At 42.8% G+C, this 25,399-nt stretch overlaps 2 protein-coding genes across 3 annotated transcripts; one reads left to right on the top strand and one right to left on the bottom strand.

The window, feature by feature from the left end:
- The first annotated feature begins 23 nt into the window (after positions 1-23).
- On the top strand, positions 24-7,409 carry mllt11 (MLLT11 transcription factor 7 cofactor). Of its 2 annotated transcripts, XM_033975715.2 has the most exons (3): positions 24-169; positions 3,471-3,614; positions 5,940-7,409. In XM_033975715.2, the coding sequence occupies exons 2-3, from the start codon at positions 3,471-3,473 to the stop codon at positions 6,027-6,029; spliced, it is 234 nt and encodes a 77-aa protein (XP_033831606.1). In that variant the 5' UTR covers positions 24-169; the 3' UTR covers positions 6,030-7,409. The 2 variants fall into 2 exon arrangements, with proteins under 2 accessions (XP_033831606.1, XP_033831605.1); XM_033975714.2 differs by lacking the exon at positions 24-169 and having other exon boundaries at positions 3,462-3,614; positions 5,940-7,402.
- A 9,217-nt stretch (positions 7,410-16,626) lies between these two features.
- On the bottom strand, positions 16,627-25,144 carry cart4 (cocaine- and amphetamine-regulated transcript 4). The gene is made up of 3 exons (XM_033975603.2): positions 25,016-25,144; positions 22,508-22,585; positions 16,627-17,249 (listed from the first exon to the last, which is right to left on the bottom strand). The coding sequence occupies exons 1-3, from the start codon at positions 25,142-25,144 to the stop codon at positions 17,142-17,144; spliced, it is 315 nt and encodes a 104-aa protein (XP_033831494.1). The 3' UTR covers positions 16,627-17,141.
- Between the last annotated feature and the right edge of the window lie 255 nt (positions 25,145-25,399).

Here is a 25,399-nt window from a genome sequence, read left to right as displayed (position 1 = left end):
TTCCAGTCACTGTGATTTGACGCAGGCGCAGCGAGAGTGAACCTGCCGCAGAATAAACCCGAACAAAACCCAGACCAGGACTAAACTGGGTCTATACGAGGACTGAACAAGATCTAATCCAGGACCAGACCCGGAGCAGAGGTTTGACCCGATCTGATCCGGAGACACGGTAAATAAACGTTCTGTTCCTCCGTTTGAATCTAGGCCATTGGTTTATTATGAGACCGCTATATGTGCCGGTACATGTGATGGACTAAACAGGACTAAACAGGACTAAACACGACTAACCAAGACTAACCGGGACTAAACAGGACTAACCAGGACTAACCAGGACTAACCAAGACTAACCAGGACTAAACCAGGACTATATAGTACTAAACAGGACGAAGCCAGGTCTAAAACAGGACTAAAACAGGACTGAAGTAGGACTGGACCAGGACTAAACCAGGTCTAAACCAGGACTAAACCAGAACTAAACCAGGACTAACCCAGGACTGAACCAGGACTAACCCAGGACTAACCCAGGACTGAACCAGGACTGAACCAGGACTAAACCAGGACTGAACCAGGACTGAACCAGGACTAAACTAGGACTGAACCAGGATTGAACCAGGACTAAACCAGGACTAAACCAGGACTAAACCAGGACTGAACCAGGACTAAACCAGGACCAACCCAGGACTGAACCAGGACTGAACCAGGACTGAACCAGGACTGAACCAGGACTGAACCAGGACTAAACTAGGACTGAACCAGGATTGAACCAGGACTAAACAAGGACTAACCCAGGACTGAACCAGCACTAAACCAGGACTGAACCAGGACTGAACCAGGACTGAACCAGGACTAAACTAGGACTGAACCAGGATTGAACCAGGACTAAACAAGGACTAACCCAGGACTGAATCAGGACTAAACCAGGCCTAAGCCAGAACTAAACCGGGACTGAACCAGGACATGGATCCAGAATAGTCCATAAATAAACCAGTTACATGAGGTTAATTATGTCCAAAACCAGGACCTAATCCAGCAGGAAATTAGATTTAAATAAATCACAGACACAGTCTCCTCCAATTAAGCCTGAGCTAAAGATTTATTTTAAGAATTATGATTAATAATCAGACTGCAGGCCTAAATCTGTTGTGCTGTGTCATGTTTTATACTAAACCTTGATGTCACAGAAACAGTACTCATCAAATTTTACTTTAATAACTTCAGTTCAGGAGCTTCAGCTGTGATGTTACACAACTGTCCTTTTTATGTTTGAACTGTGATGGTTTAAAGCTCCCATATTACGCTGTTTTGTGAAATATGTTCTAATGTTGTTTCCTCTTCACAAACAGACCTGGAGTTGTGTTTTGTTTCATTCACACATGTTTAATACACAAACCCTGTAGATTTAGGCTGAGTTCTTCTTTCAAACTGAAAACACTCTCTTCTACCTTGTGATGTCATGTGGAAGTACTCCACTGTGTTTTTAAACTCCATACACCTTCACTAGAATCATTTGGATGATTTCAGTCCTGGAATTGCCAATCTCTACTGAACTAAAGGTAAAAGGAGCTGTTGACTAGAAAACTACCACTTCATGACATCACAAGGTGGAACAGAGCATTCTGAGCTTTGGAGATGTAGACAGACTAATAATAAAGTGCCACTCAAACATGTGTGAATGAAACAAAACACAACTCCAGGTCTGTTTTTGAGTAGGGAACAGCATTAGAACATGACTTAAAGCTCACAAGAGTAAGTTTTGCACAATATAGGACCTTTTAAATAATAGGATTGTGCGATATGAGAAAAAAGATGTGACGTTCGATGACTAGTTTTGGTTTGCAATAACAAAATTTTATTAAACTTTTTAATAACCTTTTTTTTAAATGAAAGCAAAAAATACATGTTTTAATTTACGAGTCAAACTGGGTCAAAACTAAAAAAAGGCAAAAAACTAAACCAACCCAAGTCTAATGTAAGACTTATGTAAAGTCCTGGACCCAGTCTGCTTTTGTCCACTTGACTTCCCAAAAATGCTTCTGTAAAATGGAGAACTTTGTGTTGTGTTAATAATAATAGTACTGGCAGTGTAGGTCTACACACAGTAGGAGAGACCAGGACACGTGAGGACACAGTTTTGGTGCTGTGGGAGACCAACATTCCCAAAAATAAAATATAATATAAAGGAACTCAAAGTAGAGCTGCTGCTCCTCTGCATCGAGAGGAGCAGCTGAGCGGCTGGGACATCTGTTCAAGATGCCTCCTGGACACCTACCTAGGAAGGTGTTCCAGCGCATGTCCTACCGTTGATTCCCTGATGCCCCAGGGAAGACCCAGGACACGCTGGAGGGACTATGTCTCTCAGCTGACCTGGGAATGCCTTGGGGTCCCACTGGAAGAGTTGGATGTGTCTGGGGTGAGGGAAATCTGGGTGTGCCTCTTAGACTGCTGCCCTCATAACACTGCCCCAGATCAGCAGAAGAAAAAGGATGAATGGATAAAAATAATTTACATTAACATGAACTGTGCTGTGTGACTCAGCAAAAACAGCTCTTCTCGTCTCCTCTCTCCTTGTTTCCTTGTCTCCTCTCTCCTTGGTCTCCTCTTCTCCATTGTTCTTTCCTTGTCTCCTCTTTCCTCGTCTCTTCTTTCCTAGTCTCCTCTCTCCTTGTTTCCTTGTTTCCTCGTGACTTTAAATACAGTTCCTGTTTCAGTTTTAACATAAATAACTGTGGACTAAAATAAGAAGTAAACAAACAGATCAGGTTCAGCCCCGATCCTGGTGTAGACCTGGACTGAACCAGGTCTGAACATGCTGGACCAGGTCTGGACCAGGTCTGGACCAGGTCTGGACCAGGTCTGGACCAGGTCTGGACCAGGTCTGGACCAGGTCTGGACCAGGTCTGGACCAGGTCTGGACCAGGTCTGGACCAGGTCTGGACCAGGTCTGGACCAGGTCTGGACCAGGTCTGGACCAGGTCTGGACCAGGTCTGAATGTTCATGGGGGGATATAAGAGAAAGCCTGCTCTTGTTTTTAATGTTTTATATGGACTTGTTTGTTTTTTGTTCCCCTGTATAAATAAAGATTTTTTTTTTAAACTCACCAACTCTTTATATGGAGTTTGCATGTTCTACCTGGGTGGGTTTAAACCAGGACTAAACCAGGTCTAAACCAGGACTAATGCAAGTTTAAACCCGGTCTACACCAGGACTAACCCAGGACTAACCCAGGTCTAAACCAGGTCTAAACCAGGTCATAAACAGGACTAAACCAGGACTAAACCAGGACTAAACCAGGACTAAACCAGGTCTTAACCAGGTCTTAACCAGGACTAAAGCAGGACTAAAGCAGGACTAAAGCAGGACTAAAGCAGGACTAAAGCAGGACTAAAGCAGGACTAAAGCAGGACTAAAGCAGGACTAAAGCAGGACTAAAGCAGGTCTAAACCAGGTCTGATACGGTCTTATGTTGCAGATGCAGAGCACTGAGTTCGACTCCTTCCTGTACTGGAGGCAGCCAATTGCAGCTCTGGATTTGGGAGAGCTGTACGAGCTGGGCCTGACAGACGACCAGCCGACCAATGAGAACACAGAGGAGGCAGGTCACGAGGTGGACCAGGTGAGGTTCTGATGTGAATCTGTTGGCTACATTCCCAAAGAGAAAGCACTAGGCTCCCCTATGTCAGTGGATCCAAATAAGAGAACAACACCCCTTTTTTATAATTAAAACTGAGAGGTAAAACAATAAACTGTATAATAAGTGGACTAACTGAGTCTGTTCTTAATGTTCATATCTTGATTTAGGGTCAAAATAGTTAAATAAAAACCCCAGGATCATGTAAAGCGGGTAAAAAACAATATTTTAAGGTCAGAATGATGAGTCTGACAGCAGCAGTTACAGAGACAGGCCATGGTTTTACAATAAAAAGTGAATTTGAGTCGATGGAGACAAATCGCGGCCATGTTACTGTTTGGAACACGACCTTTGTCCATTTATGTGTACAGTCTATGGTATCAGCAGATCCAAATAAGAGAACAATAACTTTTTGATGTGTAAATCAGAGGAAAAACACATATTCTTTTGAACAGAGGTCCTCCTGTCCACATTCAGGCCTGTGCAAGAAAGGATATCCACTCTGTATGAGTCTATAAGAAAGAAAAAAACATTTTACTTTAGTTTATTTATACTGACAGACAGGATGTTGAACTTGGGTTTTTGTGCTGTAGGCCCAAACCAGGTCCACAAATCTGAGCCTCATATTAAGCATTGATGACGCCAAACTGGGAAAATTCTATCCAAAAGTTTGGCGCAATTTACATAAGAAACACGTTTTTCTGACAATTTAAACATGATTTCAACAAAATAACGTGTTTTTTTTAAATTACTTTATTTGTCATCTCTGTGACATTAGAGGAGTTTTAGCCCAGTATACGACATGCTTGCTAGGTAACATTATGGTATTCCTTGGCCGTGTCCCAATTCGCCAAAATGGCCTTAGATTCACCATTGGAAGTGTGCGTCGAAGGGCAGTTACGTAATTTCCGGCTCAACAAGGGCTGTCCCATTTCAACGCACCCTACTGAATGCGCCTGACAAACCTGCCCTGCCCTTTCCACCGTTTCTATGGAGATCGGACGTAACCGAAGCGTGCATCCATGCACACTTCACGCACTGCTACAATCCCATCATGCACCGCGACTATGCAAAAAAGAGAAGAAAATGGAGTCCACATTCAAATGTTCGTACTGGTTTACCTCATCTACAACAGTGCGACATGAAACTGTTAAATCTGAATAAAGATATGTACAGGCTGTGTGTTTGATGATTAAAAAGGAGGGGAGTTACATGGAATAAAGGAATGTGCAGTTATTGCTACACAATAAGAAGACATTATTATCATTAGAAATTATTATTGCAATAAGAATAATGTAAGAATGTTCGTTTCTATTGTAAGCGTCAAAGACCAAGAGACTGAAACATAAAGTCAGAAGAGTTTAATGAGTTGCACACAGGTAATGTGAACAATGAAGTAACGGACTCTCCAGAAAGGACAGGAGAGAATCCTGAGACGTGCACAAAATATTCATGAGTTCCGGTACATTCCATACGTCTCCCTGGTGGGCACGTGTCATTTACCTTCGTGTTAGTAAATCAAGACACTAGCTTGATGTAGCGCTGCACTGCTAGAAAATACTTTACAATAATAAGATGAAAAGAACTGGCACGGAATAGAAGGGAAACGGTGCCCTCTACTGTTATTAAAGTGGTGTAGCCACTGGCCAAAATACCGAATCGTTGAACTGCAATATCCCACTTTATATACAACTAATCAGTGTTCTCTGGTTTATAGACTATGAATGTCAAAATTATATTGTTACTTCTGTCTCTGTTATTACGTTTTCACAAGGTTTATTTTGTTAAAGTTATGAAGTAGCTACAATTGAGAAAAAAATCAGCTTGAAACTTATATTTGCCTATTGATATTCAATCTAAACAGAAAGAAACAGCTGCAAAGGCGACATCTTGACTTTTCTTCTATTAAATAATAAATAATTAAAAATAACGTACGTAATGTACGTATTGTACGCTCAAAGACAGAGGTGGAAGTGCGGTCCGTGGTGTAGGCCTGTCCCACTTCAGCAAGATGGCGGCTACACTGAGGAGGACACATTCTCGTCCGGAAGCTTCAAACTATACTTTGAGGAGTACTTCGAAGGGTCCCTTCAAAAGGTGCATTTGGCGAATTGGGACACGGCCCTTGTGTGATGTCATGATTTCCAACCAGGATGTAAAATTTTAGACATAAAAAATGGTCAAACTAGGAAGAAAAAAATATTTTAAATATAATAAAGAAGGAAGGAAGATTGAACTTAACTGTGTTTTAGTAAAGTGAGTCATTTCTACATTACCTTTACATGTGTTGTTTTGTGGTGGTGCATTCAGGAACTGCTGGAGTTCTCAGCGTTTCACTTCTGGAGGGCTCCTCTGGTCAGTGTGGACGCTTTGATCCACGACCTGGAGCTACTGCTGTGAAGGTGCGACCACTGACCCCTGCGTGCCCCCCCCTCTACTGTCCCCATGACCTTGTGACCCTGAGACGAGTCCCACTGCCAGATCTGGGTCGCCGCTATGCTCCTCTGACCTGCTTCGAACCAGGAAGCAAATCTGCATCACGAACAGGAAGCACATCTTTAGGATCACTTTTGCTGTGTTCCGTTTTTGCTTGGAGGTCGAAACATTTTCTCTTGAGTTTCTGTGTTCCAGTGGTCAGGTGGGAAAACAGTGACTAGTCCATTACAATTTATGTACAGTAACGCCTTAAAAGTAGCAGTAAAAACGAGGAAAGTGCTCAAATCTGCCAAAATGATGGTCAGTATTAGCCCTGACATTGTTACATTGAAAGCAACGTTTGAGAGGAGAACAAGGGAAACAAACATAAGTACAATCAATATTGAAACTGTCGGATGTCAAACTTTATCCACACACAGGGAGGGAGCAGCCATGTTGGATTTTCTAACTCAGATCCAGTTTGGAGTTCTGAAATGTTGCCTAATTTTCTGAGTAGGAATTTCAATAATGTGTTCTAGTGTAAATGTACAATTGAGAACTCATAAAATCCGACCTCCAAGGACAACTGGAACGCAACATTTGTGCTCACATTTATTTCTCCGTGTTTCAGCCAAACTCCAAAACTTGGGTCAGATTAAACACAAACAGTTTTCATGTGATATTTTTACTGAACAAAAGTCAAATCCAATGTTCCAGACAAACACTGAGGCAGATTTATCATGTTTTATCATCATGTTTTTTTTATTTATTTATGTTTCTTTTGTGAATCTTGTGGGAAAACAGCACAGTTGAGGACAGTGTGAAATAAAGCTCCTAAACTCTGAGGAGTGAAGCAGTGAGAGTGAAAGAGGAGGGGCAGTATGTAAAGCCACATTTTTGAGCTTTTTACCATGTTTTGGGCGAATATAGCATTTTCAAAACAATAAAAGGAAACATGGTTTCCACAAGTATGTTTTGTGTTAGCAGTAAATACCCCATGGAAGTAAAATATCTTTAAAGTGGAGGTATCAGAATGTGTCATGTGAAGGAGAGTGGACTTGAAACATCTAGCGGTGCTCCACTTGATGATGTCACCAGGTGGAACAGAGAGAAGTCAGTCGTGCTCTGATCTGATCCGGCGGCAGAACTCATCTCAACACGGTGCCAAAATCCTTCTGTCACTTTGAGTTTAACTGGTTTAAACTTTATGATTTTAGAATTGTCTGAATGTGAAGAATGTTTATTATTTATTGTTATTATTGAATTTCAACTCATTTGTAACATGCTTGTCTGTCGGCGCCTTCTTCAGGACAATAATAATTTAATTGTTTTGTGTCAATACAGATAATAAAAACACACAAACTTAAATCTGTGTTTGATCTTTATTTCAGTCAGAGTTAGAATTCTGTTCCTTTAAACTCTGCACCAGAATCAAAGAAGTGACCCAACTCCAGCAAAACATTTACACAAGTCTTCAATGAGAAGTGTGCATCAGCTTTTTATCCACTAGAGGGCAGCCTTTCCTCTCTGGGCTCCTCTGACCCTCTCCTCTGCTCCTCTGACCCTTTGTGTTTCTGTTTTTGACCATCAACCCAAAACATGCACAGTGGGTCAAATCCTCTAGCTAAGGTGATCTCAGCTAGTTCAAGATCTGGAGAAGGGCCCCTTGCTCCTGACAGGTTTAATCCAGAGACACTGGAGGATGGGTCAAATGCTCTTTCTTTTCCTGGTCTTAGTGTTTAAAGAGGCCCATGTGTTTCAAGTATTCAGTATATTTAGTCTATTAAAAGTACAGGATGAAAATGACTATAACCATCAAGACAACATCATCTATGTAAAAATCACATGACCAAATCTGAGCATTGACCATGAACCCAATCTCATGTGTGTCCTATCCCCGGTCCCAGTTCCAGTACCAGTCCTATCTTTGGTCCTAGTCTCAATCCCAAGCCCAGTGCTGGTCCCAGTCCTATCTTTGGTCCCAGTCCCGGTCCCAGTCCTGGTCCCGGCCCCAGTTCCAGTCCCAGTCCTGTCTTTGGTCCCAGTCCCGGTCCCAGTCCCGGTCCCAGTCCCGGTCCCAGTCCCGATCCCAGTCCTGTCTTTGGTCCCAGTCCCAGTCCCGGTCCCAGTCCTGTCTATGGTCCCAGTCCCGGTCCTGTCGTTGGTCCCAGTCCCGGTCCTGTTTTTGGTCCCAGTCCCGGTCCCCATTCTGTTCCTGGTCCCAGTTCTGTTCGGGTCCTGGTCCCTGTCCCGGTCCCAGTTCTGTTCCCGGTCCTGGTCCAGTTCTGTTCAGGTCCTGGTCCCAGTCCTGGTCCAGTCCTGTCTTTGGTCCAGTCTCGGTCCTGTCTTTGGTCCCAGTCCCGGTCCTGTCTTTGGTCCCAGTCTCTGTCCTGTCTTTGGTCCAGGTCCCAGTCCTGTCTTTTGTCCCAGTCCCAATCCTGTCTTTGGTCCCAGTCCCAGTCTTGTCTTTGGTCCCAGTCCCTGTCCTGTCTTTGGTCCAGGTCCCAGTCCTGTCTTTGGTCCCAGTCCTGGTCCAGTCCTGTCTGTGGTCCCGGTCCCAGTCCCAGTCCTGTCTTTGGTCCCATTCCCAGTCCTGTCTTTGGTCCCAGTCCTGTCTTTGCTCCCAGTCTCGGTCCTGTCTTTGGTCCAGGTCCCAGTCCTGTCTTTTGTCCCAGTCCCGATCCTGTCTTTGGTCCCAGTCCCAGTCTTGTCTTTGGTCCCAGTCCCTGTCCTGTCTTTGGTCCAGGTCCCAGTCCTGTCTTTGGTCCCAGTCCTGGTCCAGTCCTGTCTGTGGTCCCGGTCCCAGTCCCAGTCCTGTCTTTGGTCCCAGTCCTGTCTTTGGTCCCAGTCCCAGTCCTGTCTTTGGTCCCAGTCCTGTCTTTGGTCCCAGTCCCAGTCCTGTCTTTGCTCCCAGTCCTGTCTTTGCTCCCAGTCCCAGTCCTGTCTTTGGTCCAGGTCCCAGTCCTGTCTTTGGTCCCAGTCCCAGTCCTGTCTTTGGTCCCAGTCCTGTCTTTGCTCCCAGTCCCAGTCCTGTCTTTAGTCCCAGTCCTGTCTTTGCTCCCAGTCCCAGTCCTGTCTTTGGTCCAGGTCCCAGTCCTGTCTTTGGTCCCAGTCCCAGTCCTGTCTTTGGTCCCAGTCTTGTCTTTGGTCCAGGTCCCAGTCCTGTCTTTGGTCCCAGTCCCAGTCCTGTCTTTGGTCCCAGTTCTGTCTTTGGTCCTCACAGGTCAGACTTCACAGACAAATTAGCTGGTGTCGGCTCCACTCTCTGTTCACTAAATGCTTCATATTCCTCCAAATGCCACGTCGTCGTCTGATCGTATCAATAAATGAGTAATGCACTGAGTCACACGACGCTGCGCTCTGATTGGTCCATCCCACATGCCGCCGCCGCAGCACGGTTTATCAAAGTCCAACAGAATCCTACAGACGCTATGAGACTATTAAAGGTCCAAGATTACGCAAAACTGACTCGTGTGAGCTTTAAGCTATGGGATGTTAAAACAGACCTGGAGTTGTGTTTTGTTTCATTCGCACATGTTTGAGTGGCACTTTATTATTAGTCTGTCTACATCTCCAAAGATCAAAATGCTCTGTTCCATCTTGTGATGTCATAAAGTGGTAGGTTTCAAGTGAACAGCTCCTTTTACCTTTAGTTCAGTAGAGATTGGTAACTCCAGGTCTGAAATCACCCAAATGATTCTAGTGAAGGTGTATGGAGTTTAAAAACACAGTGGAGCACTTCCTGTATGCATGATGACATCACAAGATGGAACAGAGTGTTTTCAGTGTGAGAGAAGAACAGCCTAAATCTGCAGGGTTTGTGTTTTAAACATGTGTGAATGAAACAAAACACAACTCCAGGTCTGTTTGTGACAAGGAAACAACATAACAGATCAGAAGATGGTGTAATGCCCTTTGACATTCCCCTGTGTGTACTTCATTGTACATGTGTGCAGTAGAGTCACAATAACATTCCATCTTGTATATCAATGTGTGTGTGCGTGCGTGCATGTGTGTGTATGTGTGTGTCTTATACTTGTGAAACACACAGACACATCATTATAAACAGATTCAGGAAAGGTTCATTTCTGTCCTGTCAATGGGACTTTTTTAGTTTCGATACCTGCTCAAATGAGTATCTATAGTTATAGTTTCGATACTACTTTTAGTATGGTTAGTGTGTGTTTTTCAATACTTTTGACAGCCCTACTGGACACTGGGACAGATGCAGAGGGACAGGTGCTGATGTGTCCTCAGGGACTGTCTAAAATACTCACAAGGCTGGGCTCCTGCAGAGACGTCACTCAACAACAAATCTGACAGACACCAGTCTCCTCTGTACAGGCAAAACTTTTTCATTTTTTGATCACACCGAAACAACCAAATTGTCCACTCTGCACCAGTGATCGAGATGATCATCCTGCCTCTATAGAGTTATATGGGACAGTGTGTCTTCAAAGTACATTTTCACAAAATATATTTCCCTCACAGTGACACAAGGATCAGATTTATTTTTGTAAAGCCCAAAATCGCAGCAGCAGTCGCCTGTTAGGGGTGAAACTGAGATCTGATTTAACCTACAGAAAGTTAGAAAATCATCAATAAAACAGAGACAGACAAGCAAATAAATCAACAGAAAACAAGCAAATGGAGAAGTGTCCCAGAGACAGGGGGCGCCCTGTCCTGAGACTCTCCTCCTCTTAAAAAAAAAAAAAAAAAGCAGTGGGAGAACCACAGTGAAGTAGAGATCCACTCCCATGGACTGACAGAGCCACTCAACTAAGAGCCAGAGCCACTCAACTAAGAGCCAGAGCCACTCAACTAAGAGCCAGAGCCACTCAACTAAGGGACAGAGCCACTCAACTAAGGACAGAGCCACTCTGACACAGCTGCCCTGGGGAGACTGACGGAAGTGAGGCTGCCAATCTGCGCCACCACCTATCATTCACGCACACACCACTTTCATACTAGGCAATGTGGGTGAAGTGTCTTGCCTAAGGACACAACGACAGAACTTGGTCCGAGCGGGACTTGATCCTCCGACCTGCAGGTTGGGGGACCAACACTCTAACCACTGAGCTACTGTCGCCCACTCAGAGCCACTCAACTAAGGGACAGAGCCACTTAACTAAGAGCCAGAGCCACTCAACTAAGGGACAGAGCCACTCAACTAAGAGCCAGAGCCACTCAACCAAGAGCCAGAACCACTCAACTAAGGGACAGAGCCACTCAACTAAGAGCCAGAGACACTCAACTAAGGAACAGAGCCACTCAACTAAGGACAGAGCCACTCAACTAAGAGCCAGAGCCTCTCAACTAAGGGACAGAGCCACTCAACTAAGGGAAAGAGCCACTCAACTAAAGGACAGAGCCACTCAACTAAGGGACAGAGCCACTCAACTAAGGAACAAAGCCACTCAACTAAGGACAGAGCCACTCAACTAAGGGACAGAGCCACACAACTAAGAGCCAGAGCCACTCAACTAAAGAACAGAGCCACTCAACTAAGGACAGAGCCACTCAACTAAGGGACAGAGCCACTCAACTAAGGACAGAGCCACTCAACTAAAAGACAGAGCCACTCAACTAAGGACAGAGCCACTCAACTAAGGGACAGAGCCACTCAACTAAGAGCCAGAGCCACTCAACTAAGGACAGAGCCACTCAACTAAGGGACGGAGCGACTCTACTAGGAGCCAGAGCCACTCAAGTAAGGACAGAGCCACTCAACTAAGAGCCAGAGCCACTCAACTAAGAGCCAGAGCCACTCAACTAAGAACCAAAGACACTCAACTAACGGACAGAGCCACTCAAATAAGGACAGAGCCACTCAACTAAAAGACAGAGCCACTCAACTAAGGACAGAGCCACTCAACTAAGGGACGGAGCCACTCTACTAGGAGCCAGAGCCTCTCAAGTAAGGACAGAGCCACTCAACTAAGGGACAGAGCCACTCAACTAAGAGCCAGAGCCATTCAACTAAGAGCCAAAGCCTCTCAACTAAGAGCCAAAGACACTCAACTAAGGGACAGAGCCACTCAACTAAGAGCCAAAGCCATTTAACTAAGGGACAGAGGGAAGTTTTTCCTCCTAGCCAGGTACAGGGTCATCCAGCCAGGTGAGGGATGTGAGGGTCCGGGCCCACAGAAAAGGATCAGGGCACAGTAGGGAATCTAGGGTCCAGTCATCACCGGGAGGTCAGTGGGAGGGCATCTGAAACAGACACATGTGAATAAAAATGAACAAACTCCAGATGAACTGAAGAGTGAATCCTGCTGACAGGGAAAGTAGGACTTAACAGAGGATAGTGCTCAAGTCACCATACTTCCCCCAAAGCTGCTCCTAAGGCAGCTTAACTAAAACTCCAGGTGTTATTTCTGCTCCTAGCTGACCTGGCCAAAAGCTCATTCAAAGAGGAACGTTTTAAGTCTGGTCTTAAATGTAGAGACTGTGGGGCTCAGCCCTCAAGTAGCAACTGCACACTAAAGTTTACAATCTGGTACTTTAAAAGATTTTTACGAAATGTACAGAAGTCTCTCTCTCTAAAACCTTCAACTCAGGCTAGAAATCTAGGGGTAATAATGGACTCAGACTTGAACTTTAACAGTCACATCAAATCAATAACATCTGCAGCTTTTTACCACCTAAAGAACATTGCAAAAATCAAAAGTATACTGTCAAAGCCAGACTTAGAGAGACTAATCCATGCATTTGTTTCCAGTAGGTTAGACTACTGTAATGGCCTGCTCCCTGGCCTCTCCAAATGAGCCTTAACACAGCTGCAGTACATCCAGAACACTGCTGCTCAGGTCCTGACTAGAACCAGGAAGTGCGAGCACATAAGTCCTGTGCTCAGGTCTCTGCACTGGCTTCCTGTAGCTCAAAGAATAGACTTTAAAGCAGCTCTGCTTGTGTATAAGTCTCTCCATGGCCTAGGTCCAAAGTACATCTCCGACATGTTAGTGCCATATGAACCATCTCACACTCTGAGGAGTTCAGGGACCGGCCTCCTGCTGGTGCCCAGAGTCAGGACTAAACATGGGGAATCAGCATTAAATTTTTATGCAGCTAAAACCTGGAACAGTCTTCCGGAAGATGTGAGACAGGCCTCTACTTTGACAATGTTTAAATCCAGGCTCAAAACGGTTCTGTTCAGCTGTGCATACGACTGAAAGGTTTTTAGTCTGCACTCTTCTCTTTTAATGGTAAATTTATGATAATAATTTGTGATTATTTATGTTTTGATTTGTGTGATTTTAATGTCTTTCTTATTCTGTAAAGCACTTTGACTTACCTTGTGTATGAATTGTGCTATACAAATAAACTTGCCTTGCCTTGCCGTGCCTACAGAAGGACTTTTATATCTAATTCTAAGTCTTATTTTGGAAATGTTTCTCTTTTGAACATCCCCAAAAACGTCAGTTTTTACACCTAAAATGCCTTATTTTATGAAAACATGACATGAGGAAAACTTGTAATAAAGTAACTCTGCTCTAATGTGATGAAATGTCCCGCAGTGGGGCTTTAACCCTGTTCTAATGTGATGAAATGTCCCTCAGTGGGGCTTTAACCCTGTTCTAATGTGATGAAATGTCCCGCAGTGGGCCTTTAACCCTGCTCTAATGTGATGAAATGTCCCGCAGTGGGGTTTTAACCCTGTTCTAATGTGTTTCATTATAGAGCAGTCCTCTCTGTGTTTGACCCTTTGTGAGACCAGAGTCCAGCTCAGACCCAGGACCAGGGTCCTATGCGGCTCTGAAGGGGGAGCTGGTCTCTGTGTCTCTGGATGTTTGCTTAAGGAGCTGTGTGTATCCTGCCTCTTACACTACCTGCTGTTGAAGCTGGAGAAATGGGAATTTTAGAAACAGCGCAGATGACTCGTGGAACACTCCATCAGGAGAATTGGTTGGGGGAAAACAAACAAGAGTTAACAAGTAAAAAATGTTTTATCAAGGGAACATTAAGTTTAGGATAACTACTGTAGTAGTGTGGGAGCAAAGAGGTAGGGTCAATACAAAATTTGGAAACTAATGATTCCCCACTAACCCAAGAAGACCACAGGAATTATATTTGTGCAGCGCCACCCTGGGTCCAGGGAACCCAGTCTAAGACCTGCAGATAAGAAGCACTCAATGAACAAGACTAATGAGCTGTAGAAAAATGTACTTTATTGCAGCACAAGTAGGCCATTTTTAAAAAGATGTTTCATTTAATTGATTTGAGCTAAAATAAATCACCTCTCTCATTCACACATTAAATTAGTGCAATTGGATCAACTCAAATAGTCCCAAGTCACTGTGCTGGTCCAATGGAAAAGTGAGTTTAACACACATACAGCGCAGAAGGGAGGATGTGGACAAAAAGAGCGGAGCAGAAGAAGAAAGGAAGGGGAACAAAGGGACTCGTGGAGCAGTACATTTAGAACTAATTCAGAGTTTTAACCAAGTTTAGTGAACACAAAAACCTGTAGCAGCGCAGGAGACGCTGATGTTATCTCAGTGGCCATTACACCTGATTGTCACGAGCTCCTTTTTAGTCTGTGTGTTTCCTGCTTCATTTGTCAGACTGTTTCATTATGTGAATGTCCTGTATTTTTGTGTTTCGTGCCTTGGCCTCATTAAAACTTTGTCAAACTTCTCCAGACCTGTTTTGAATCATTTATTGGACATACATAAGAATGAACAAACCACAATTACTTACCGAACTTACCAAATGAACAGAAAATTCAATATTATGGGATTTGAGGAGTTTAGATATACAAACTTTGTGGGCTGGCAGCTTTGCATCACGCCTAATTGGGGTGCAGAGTACAGAGGTGAGAGCAACGAGTGATGCAGGTAACCGACCAGTCCTAAATGACCTCTGCAAGAATGGCCCACAGATGTGTGTACCACTGCAGGAGGCAAAAGTTTCTGCTCAAAACACTAAGTCACAAACAGATACAGAGTGTGTTCTCAGCAACCAACCAAAAGCACATGAACACACATAGATCTTCCATCCGAACTGTCCAACATGAAAGAGGCACAACTGAACCTGGGTTGCCAAAGCCTTAACCTGCAGATGGAGAAGCGGCTTGGATGAGCAGCGAAACGTCTTCTCTCCTACAAGATTTGTCCAGTTGACAGATTTAACTTCGTTGTTTGCTATCAAAACTCCAAATTATAACATAAATAAATGGGATGTCATGTCCAATGTTTTTGGAAGTAAGAATAAGCCCACATTAAAATTGTTATTAGTTCATGTTTACTCTGTATCTGGGGAGACAGATGGGTAAAGTTTATTAAGTTTAAAATCCAAATACAGTTCCTTTAAACAGAAACACAAACTTTTGGAGCAGATTTATGAACTTTTATTGAACAAAATATTTCATCCACAAATGAGTCACAGAAACATTTTACACACGAAGAACAACATGACACAGAGAAGGACCGAGAGCAGCCCCTCCACAGACCTGACACCCAGTCTAAAGCACAGACCCAACGGTATTCAACTTTTTATCATCATGATAACTCTAACAACAACTAGAATGCTAACACGCACGTCCTGATTCTTGGACAATAAATCTCTTAATGGTTAGATGATCTGTTCTGGGGCAAAACACATTTTGCTCAAATATGTGAATTAAGTACAGGCCCTTTAAAGGTGCTTTGAAAATTATTCACTGAACCTTTTCACAGACATTTAATTTAATCATTTTGGAGCCTAATTGACCCAGAAACAACCCCACACCCACCATCGCTGTGCCGCCCCCTGGAGGCTGTGGAGGAACTGCACTGTGAGCCGCACTTTTCATAAATGAGAAAAAACACAAATAATTGTTTTATTTTAGCATGTTGTGTTTTTAATGTCATTCTGTTCTTTGTCCCTTTTGCTCTTGTACTGTGGTCAGTCACGGTCCGTTAGCGGTGGGTCAGTCGGTGAGGTGGAGGTCTGATGTAAACAAATGTCTGTAACTGATGAAATAACAGAATTACAGTCAGATTTAACATGGATCAAATCTTTACATTATTTATGTGCTGGCTAACCACCAGGTCACCATCTTCCAGTTTAAAGTAGAATGAGCAGTTTGAATGAGCAGTTCAGTCAGAGGAGGGAATATCCCAGTGTCCGGTTTCCTGGAACACACCATTATCTCCAAACGTCTCTATCTGCAACCACGGTAAAGCTCATTTACAGCCCCATTCACACATACAGTAGTTCCTAGAAAATTACCAGGTACTATATGCCAGAACCAAGCTCATAACCAAGGAAACCAAGATCGTAACCAAGGAAGTAACCAAGTGGGTATACTGTCAGTTTTTTTTATCTTTATTCACACATAATCCTTCCTTGAATATTCTTGATAATTTACCCGGGAAATCGACAGATCAAAAATGCAGGAACTCAGTTCTGGTTTTGTTCACATTTGGTCCTGCTCTGGCTAAATGCAGGTCCTGGGTCAGGTTGCATGTGTGAATGGGGAGTAACATGTTAGCCAAACTCAAAATCATTTAAATTTTGATTTGTAAATCAAGTATCTAACTCTACCAAAATCTCCACTCTCCGCAGCGGCTACAGACACTGTCCTTTTTATTTAGGCGTCTGTACAAAGATGGCGGTCAGTGAAGTGGAGTCAGGGACAGTAGTAGAATGTCAGTCATTGTTCTTGTGATGACAGGTACATTAATGCACAGCTCAAAGATGTCATCGTTGTTAATTTAATTAAGTTGAATACAATACAAAGATGTCAGGCAGTGACGTGGGGTTAGGGACAGTTCAAAGATGTTTGTCAGCGGGATGCTATTTATTTGAGTATAATTCAAAGAGGACAGTCAGTAATGTGAAGTTAGTGACAGTCCAAAGATGGCGGTCAGTGTGTTGTGTGTATAGTTCTAAGATGGCAGCAAGTCAGATTATTTGTGTAAGTTCAATGATGACGGTCAGTGGTGTTTTGTTGGGTGGTAGTATTAATGAACAGTCCTAAAATGGTGGTCACTGTGTTGTAGTTAGGTACAGTCCTAAGATGGCAGTCAGTGTGTTGTTGTTTTGTTGTTAGGTACAGTCCTAAGATGGCGGTCAGTGTGTTGAAGTGAGGTACAGTCCTAAGATGGTGGCAGGTCAATAGCAGCGCAGGAAGAAGCTGTTACAGGCCGTTCCTCGGAGACAGTCGCAGAGTCGCCCGATCCTGGGGCCATGTTTGAGAGCGCAGCGTTCTCCGATGTCACACTGGAATATAAAGAACCACGTGGTGTTAGACAGTAACAGAATAACTAATGTTATGGGTCAGACTGTACACAGGTCAAGTTGTATGGTCAAGTCAGGACCCCGTGTCAACACTATATCTAGATTAGGAGTGTCCAAACTTTTCTCATCAAGAGCCATGTGTCAAAACACAGACAAAGCTGAGTGTGACGTCACCCACAGCATTCAGCTTCAACTGAAGCTCATCAAGGCTTGTAGTTATAGCAGTTAATCTGGAGCCCAGTTCCATGTTTGGAATTCCGACAGCAAGTAACCAAAGAGCCAATCAGGAGTGAGGGTGTTGAACACCCCTTCCCTTAGCAAGGCTGCCAATCAAACATGTGGCCAACGCTCGTGGGAGCAAACTCGGCGAAAGAAGGTGCCTGATTAGTCTGTTATTAATGTGCATATCCTGATTTAGGGACAAAATAGTGAAATATCAAGATCATGTAGAGCAGGTTAAAGCCAACATTTTAAGTTCAGAATGACGAGCCTGACAGCAGCAGTTACAGAGAGAGGGGCCACGTTTTCTTAAATAGAAAGTGAATTGGAGCCAGAGATGATGGAGCAAAATCATGCCTATGCTCACTTCTGGTTTAGAACGTGGCAGCTTAGCAGGTTAGCTACGTCCATTTATATAAACAGTCTATGGTTAAGACACCATATCAATACTGTGTCAGGATGTATTTTCTAACACAAGGGTCATAAATATAAAGAAGAGATACAATAGGAGGACACAGGAGATGTTCTGGTGAGTTTTTATGGAGATGTTTTAGTGGTGTTTAGGCAAGGCATGGCAAGTTTATTTGTATAGTACAATTCGTACACAAAGTAATTCAAAGTGCTTTACAAAATAAAAAGGACATTAAAATCACACAAATCAAAACATAAATAATCACAAATAATCACCATAAAATTAACATTAAAACAGAAGAGTGCAGAATAACTTTAGCAGTGTTTAGCGATGTTTAGCAGTGTTTTGTGGTGTTTTAGTAGTGTTTAGTGGTATGGTAACACCTCTCCTTCTAGGTTCAGATTCCCTGTTGTCCTGTTTTTTAGCTCTCTTCGATCTATTGAAGGCCCATTTTGAATATCCACAAGCAGAGAGGGCTTTCTCCATATGTTGCTCCTCCTTTACTTTTCCCTCTGTGTTTGTAAACTTGAGCTCTGTGGTGTAGTGTCCAGACTCGGAGTGATCTGGACACTACAACACAGAGCTCAAGTAGTCTTTAAGGCAAAAACTGGTTCATCCTAAGCACGAAACCCCGAGCCATAAACAAAGTAATGTGGTCTAGTCCATTCAGTGTAGTGAAGAGTGCAGTGAGTGTTACATTGGAGAAACTAAACAGCCACTCCATAAGAGAATGTACCAACACCAGTGTGAGAGTTCCTCTGGACCCCAGCCTGTCATACATCTCCATCTCAAAGCCACTAATCACTCCTTTAAAGATAGTGTAGTTCAGATCTTAGCCAGAGAAAAGAAGTGGTTTGAGAGGGAAGTTAAAGAAGATAGATATAAGTCAGTGGCCACCAGCATTCTGACCAGAACTGAAGAAGCGACTTGGATGAGCAGAGAAACGTCTTCACTCCTACAACGATTTGTCCAGTTGACAGATTTAAACTTCGTCATTTGCTATGCAGTGTTTTAGTGGTGTTTTAGCGGTGTTTAGTGGTGTTTAGCGGTGTTTTAGTAGTGTTTAGTGGTGTTTAGCGGTGTTTTAGTAGTGTTTAGTGGTGTTTAGCGGTGTTTAGTGGTGTTTAGCTGTGTTTAGTGGCATTTAGCAGTGTTTTAGTAGTGTTTAATGGTGTTTAGTGGTGTTTAGCGGTGTTTTAGTAGTGTTTAGTGGTGTTTAGCAGTGTTTAGTGGTGTTTAGTGGTGTTTAATGGTGTTTTAGTAGTGTTTAGTGGTATTTAGTGATGTTTTGTGGTGTTTAGCGGTGTTTAGTGGTGTTTAGTGGTGTTTAGCGGTGTTTTTGTAGTGTTTAGTAGTGTTTAGCTGTGTTTAGTGGTGTTTAGCGGTGTTTTGTGGTGTTTAGTGGTATTTTGTGGTGTTTTGTGGTGTTTAGCGGTGTTTTAGTAGTGTTTAGTGGTGTTTAGCTGTGTTTAGCTGTGTTTTAGCGGTGTTTAGTGGTATTTTAGCGGTGTTTAGTGGTGTTTAGCGGTGTTTTAGCTGTGTTTAGTGGTGTTTAGCGGTGTTTAGCGGTGTTTAGCGGTGTTTAGTGGTGTTTTAGCTGTGTTTAGCTGTGTTTAGTGGTGTTTAGCGGTGTTTAGTGGTGTTTTAGCGGTGTTTAGTGGTGTTTTAGCTGCGTTTAGTGGTGTTTAGCAATGTTTCAGGTGTTTAGCTGTGTTTAATGGTATTTAGCAGTGGTGTTTTAGTGGGGTTTAACAGTGTTTAGTGGTGTTTAGTGGTGTTTTATGGTGTTAAGCAGCGTTTAGCAGTGGTGTTTTAGTGGTGTTTAGCGGTGTTTAGTGGTTTTCAGCGGTGTTTAGTAGTGTTTTAGCGGTGTTTAGTGGTGTTTAGTGGTGTTTAGCGGTGTTGAGTGGTGTTTTAGCTGTGTTTAGCGGTGTTTAGTGGTGTTTTAGCTGTGTTAAGTGGTGTTTAGCGGTGTTTAGTAGTGTTTTAGCTGTGTTTAGTGGTGTTTAGCGGTGTTTAGTGGTGTTTAGCGGTGTTTAGTGGTGTTTTAGCTGTGTTTAGTGGTGTTTAGCAATGTTTCAGGTGTTTAGCTGTGTTTAATGGTATTTAGCAGTGGTGTTTTAGTGGGGTTTAGCAGTGTTTACTGGTGTTTAGTGGTGTTTTAGCGGTGTTTAGTGGTGTTTAGTGGTGTTTTATGGTGTTAAGCAGCGTTTAGCAGTGGTGTTTTAGTGGTGTTTAGTGGTTTTCAGCAGTGTTTAGTGGTGTTCAGTGGTATTTTAGTAGTGTTTAGTGGTGTTTAGCTGTGTTTTAGCGGTGTTTAGTGGTTAGCAGTATTTCAGTGTTTTTTTAGTAGTGGTTAGTGGTGTTTAGTGGTGTTTTGGTAGTGTTTAGTGGCGTTTAGCAGTGTTTTAGCAGTGTTTAGTGGTGTTTTAGTGGTGTTTAGCTGTGTTTTTGGTGTTTAGCGGTATTAAGCAGTGTTTCAGTGGTGTTGTAGTGGTGTTTAGCTGTGTTTTAGCTGTGTTTAGTGGTGTTTAACAGCGTTTCAGGTGTTTAGCAGTGTTTTAGTGGTGTTTAGTGTTGTTTAGCGGTGTTTAGTGGTGTTTTAGTAGTGTTTAGTGGTGTTTAGCTGTGTTTTAGCAGTGTTTAGTGGCGTTTTAGTGGTGTTTAGCAGTGTTTAGTGGTGTTTAGCGGTTTTTCAGTGGTGTTTAGTGTTGTTTTAGTGGTGTTTAGTGGTGTTTTGCACTGTTTCAGGTGATTAGCTCTGTTTTAGTAGTGTTTTAATAGTGTTTAGTGGTGTTTAGCGGTGTTTAGTGGTGTTTAGCAGTAATTCAGTGGTGTTTAGTGTTGTTTTAGTTGTGTTTAGTGGTGTTTTGCAGTGTTTCAGGTGATTAGCTCTGTTTTAGTAGTGTTTTAATAGTGTTTAGTGGTGTTTAGCGGTGTTTTAGCTGTGTTTAGTGGTGTTTTGGTAGTGTTTAGTGGTGTTTAGCAGTGTTTTAGCAGTGTTTAGTGGCGTTTTAGTGGTGTTTAGCTGTGTTTTTGGTGTTTAGCGGTGTTTAGCAGTGTTTCAGTGGTGTTTTAGTGGTGTTTAGCTGTGTTTTTAGTAGTGTTTAGTGGTGTTTAGCAGTGTTTCAGGTGTTTAGCAGTGTTTTAGTGGTGTTTAGTGGTGTTTAGTGGTGTTTAGCGGTGTTTAGTGGTGTTTAGCGGTGTTTAGTGGTGTTTTAGTAGTGTTTAGTGGTGTTTAGCAGCATTTAGCAGCATTTAGCAGTGTTTAGCGGTGTTTAGCTGTGTTTTAGCAGTGTTTAGTGGCGTTTTAGTGGTGTTTAGTGGTGTTTAGCTGTTTTTCAGTGGTGTTTAGTGTTGTTTAGTGTTGTTTAGTGGTGTTTTAGCTGTGTTTTGTGGTGTTTAGCAGTGTTTAATGGTGTTTAGTGGTGTTTTAGCGGTGTTTAGCAGTGTTCCAGGTGTTTAGCTGTGTTTAGCGGTGTTTAGCAGTGGTGTTTTAGTGGGGTTTAGCAGTGTTTAGTGGTGTTTAGCGGTGTTTAGTGGTGTTTTAGTGGTGTTTAGCTGTGTTTAGTGTTTTTTAGCGGTGTTTAGTGGTGTTTAGTGGTGTTTTAGTTGTGTTTAGTGGTGTTTTAGCGGTGTTTAGTGGTGTTTTAGCAGTCTTTAGTGGCGTTTTAGTGGTGTTTAGTGGTGTTTTTGGTGTTTTGCGGTGTTTCAGTGGTGTTTTAGTGGTGTTTAGCTGTGTTTTACCGGTGTTTAGTGATGTTTAGCAGCATTTCAGGTGTTTAGCAGTGTTTTAGTGGTGTTTGGTGGTGTTTAGCGTTTTTTTCAGTGGTGTTTAGTGGTGTTTAGCAGTTTCTCAGTGGTGTTTAGTGGTGTTTAGCGGTGTTTAGTGGTTTTTAGCGGTTTTTCAGTGGTGTTTAGCGTTTTTTCAGTGGTGTTTAGTGGTGTTTAGCGGTTTTTCAGTGGTGTTTAGTGGTATTTAGAGGTGTTTATTGGTGTTTAGCGGTGTTTAGTGGTGTTTAGTGGTGTTTAGGGGTGTTTAGCAGTTTTTCAGTGGTGTTTAGCAGTAGGTGCAGATGTTTAGGTGCAGATGTTTAAGTGCAGATGTTTAGGTGGAGATGTGACATAGAAGATAATGTACGCATTAGGTGGAGATGTTTAAGTGGAGATGTTTAAGTCCAGATGTTTAGATGGAAATGCGAGGTAGAAGGTAACATATGCTTTGGATGCAGATGGAGATTTTTAGCTGCAGATGTTTAGGTGGAGCTGTGAGGTCTACTTTTGAGAAAGATGGAGATGTTTAGATGGAGATGTTTGGATGGAGATGTTTAGATGGAGATGTTTGGATGGAGGATGTTTAGGTTTAGATGGAAATGTTTAGATGACGATGTTTGGATGGAGATGTTTAGATGGAGATGTTTAGGTGGAGATGTGAGGTCTAAGGTAAGAGATGCTGTAGACAGATATGTTGCAGTGTTCTGGAGATGTTCTGAGGGCTCGATGCTGCAGTGTGTGTTCCAGAGGAGATGTTGTGGTGCAGATTTTAGATATTGTTGTGCAGATGTTTTTGATGGTACATTGTTCTGGTGTAGATGTGTATATATCTTACCCTGGGTATGACACTGGCCTTCTTCTGCACAGTTAGCTCTGTGTCTCCATCATCCAGGAAATCGTCCAGGACATCAACCTGAGTGGGACATTACATTATTGATATCACTAATATGATTTAAACAAAGAACAGAAACAGTGATTACACTACCACATTTGTACAAATATTTAACCCTCACACCTCTCTGCACCTCCTACTGCATTTGAACAAATTGCTCCGGTCAGACTATAGACTGTATATATGAACATAACTATCCCACTCCCCACCACATTCCAAACAGGAAGTGATCATGGGCACGATATGACTCCATCGACTCTGGCTCCAATTCACTTTCTATTGAGAAAACGTGGCCTCTCTCTCTGACTGCTGCTGTCAGACTAGCCATTCTGACCTTAAAATGTTCATATTAACCTGCTCTCCATCTCCTGGGGTTTTTATTTCACTTTTTTGTCCCTAAATTAAGATATGAATATTAATAACAGACCAATCAGGCACCGAGGTCCCTCCAGCTAATGTTAACAGGTAACAGGTGTGATTGAAAGCACTGTTGTGCTAAACCAGAGAAGGGTTAACAGTCTCACTCCTGATTGGCTCTTTGGCTGCTATGATACTCAAAATCAGAATTCCGAATAAGGAAGTTATCTCCAGATTAGCCACTGTAACTGCTAGCCTGGATGAGCTTCATTTAGAGCTGAACTCTGTGGATGATGTCACATTCAGTCCATTTCTTTACACAGTCTTTGGGTCAGACAAAAGCACATGTCCATGATGATTTAAATGTAATAGAATGTTACCAGACCAAACCTCACAACCAGTCCAGGTTTAAAAAGCCTCAGAATGACATCAGTGAAAACACTTTCCTTTTAAATCTGTGGTTTTCAAACTGCACAGCAAGTACCCTCTAAGAAAATATTTGACCTTCTGAGAACAACCAGCTCTAAACTAGGACTATAACAAGACTATTGCAGGTCTACATCAGATCTAAACCAGGACTAGTCTAAATCAGGTCTAAGTCTACTCTGTGAGTGACCTTTACCTCCGCAACAGCTGCCACTGTCTCCTCATCACTGCTCTGGACACCTGCAAGGTCTAGGATCTCTATACAGCTGCAGGGTCTCTCTCTGTATTTACTATGATTATTATTCATGTAGCACCAAATCGCCAAAGTTAGTTCCTAGTTTGTGAATTTTGACTCTGTCCACCTGCATGGCCATTCTATTTCGTACAGCTGCCTGGTCATTCTTCTCTGTACACCTTCATGGTTACACTTCTCTCCACACCTGCATGGTCACTTGTATCTGTACACCTGCATGGTCACTCGTCTCTGTACACCTGTATGGTAACTCATCTCTGTACAGCTGCATGGTCACTCATCTTTGTACACCTGCATGGTCACTTGTCTCTGTACAGCTGTGGGGATTAGTCTGAGCCTGTTTTTATTGATTCTGTGTTGAGGGACTTGTGTTCCTTGCATTATAGATGATGTGATGCGGTGGATCAGACGTGGCACTCATAAACAGTGACTCATGATCAGAGTAAATATCAACATTAAATACGTGTTCCAGAAATAAAACCTGAAACAATACAGAGACAGAACGCCGTCACAACACTTCACTTGAAATAATGAGAGCAAACCTTAAACAGAAATATAACCCTCTATGCATTTACTGGGCCCGTTTGATTCGAGGTCCATTTTAAGGACTAGTAATTTATGTTTATGTTCATTTATTATTTAGTTTTCACATGCAGGCCCATCTTCATCCACAGTCCCATTGGCACGTTGATGACAGAAAACAGGACAGACACAAAAACATTCAGTCCATACACACGACATACAGACATTAAAGTTCAATGAGATACATAATTGATTCATATTAGTAAAAGGCACACACAGTACACATATTAAAGACAACAGACAAAATCACAATCTCACAACAAGACGGATGATGTTAAAACACGGATGAGTCCATGTTCTGCTCTCATAACACTGTCATAACACACACATCTTATAAAGAGTCTATGGGTTTAGTATTTGTGAGTGCATGTGTTTAGTCTCTTGCTGTTACTCTGTATTTTGTGTTGCAACTAAAATTTCCACAAAGCAGTGTAAATAAAGGTTTATTTTATCTTAACAAAGGATTATCTTAACACTTTTAAATACAAAGTTATTTCTACTGAAATATTCAAATGACACATGTTTGTCTGAACAATTTGGCAAAATGTGAAAAATCTAAGGTGCTCAAACCCTCATTGTGCAAGCTCGGGAAAATGTTGTTGTAATATTGTTGATTTAATCAAAAATTCAGTCCTGCTTTAGTCCTGGTTTAGTCCTGGTTCAGTCCTGGTTTAGTCCTGGTTTAGTCCTGGTTTAGTCCTGGTTCAGTCCTGCTTTAGTCCAGGTTTAGTCCTGGTTTAGTCCTGGTTTAGTCCTGGTTCAGTCCTGATTTAGTCCTGTTCAGTCTTGGTTTAGTCCTGTTCAGTCCTGGTTTAGTCCTGGTTCAGACTCACCAGTTCTCTCTGGCTCAGCCCCAGGGCGGGTGCGGCTGCGTTCTCTTCGTCTTGCACTCGTGACCTTTGACCCTGGCAGAGCACGGACAGACACACAGACAGCATCACGGCAACACGCACGGTCTCCATGGTAACCAACAAAAAACTCCAGAAATTATTTACAAAAAAATGTACAAAAAAAACTCAGGTGTGGTCTTCAGTAGTGAGACTCAGATAAACAGCAGAGTCAAAGTGAATGGAGCCACCAGCGAGGAGCTAAGTCTGGTCTGGTTCTTGGTCTGGTTCCTGGTCTGGTCTTGGGTCTGGTTTAGGTCCAGGGGCTTTTATGAGCAGACTCTGCCCTGAGGGGTGTGGCCTGCAGTGGGGGGCGGGGTTTGAGTGACA

Source organism: Periophthalmus magnuspinnatus, chromosome 11 (assembly GCF_009829125.3).
Source record: "Periophthalmus magnuspinnatus isolate fPerMag1 chromosome 11, fPerMag1.2.pri, whole genome shotgun sequence".
NCBI lineage: Eukaryota > Metazoa > Chordata > Actinopteri > Gobiiformes > Gobiidae > Periophthalmus > Periophthalmus magnuspinnatus.
This window is presented reverse-complemented; position numbering and strand designations above follow the sequence as displayed.

What these genes read in the sequence shown, in the direction of transcription:
- mllt11 (XM_033975714.2), top strand. Translation starts at nt 3,462, where the DNA reads ATGTTGCAGATGCAGAGCACTGAGTTCGACTCCTTCCTGTACTGGAGG. An exon ending in CAGGTCACGAGGTGGACCAG is followed by an intron (nt 3,615 to 5,939) that starts GTGAGGTTCTGA and finishes TGGTGCATTCAG; the next exon opens with GAACTGCTGGAGTTCTCAGC.
- cart4 (XM_033975603.2), bottom strand. Translation starts at nt 25,144, where the DNA reads ATGGAGACCGTGCGTGTTGCCGTGATGCTGTCTGTGTGTCTGTCCGTG. An exon ending in GGCTGAGCCAGAGAGAACTG is followed by an intron (nt 22,586 to 25,015) that starts GTGAGTCTGAAC and finishes TGTCCCACTCAG; the next exon opens with GTTGATGTCCTGGACGATTT. An exon ending in AGGCCAGTGTCATACCCAGG is followed by an intron (nt 17,250 to 22,507) that starts GTAAGATATATA and finishes TTTATATTCCAG; the next exon opens with TGTGACATCGGAGAACGCTG.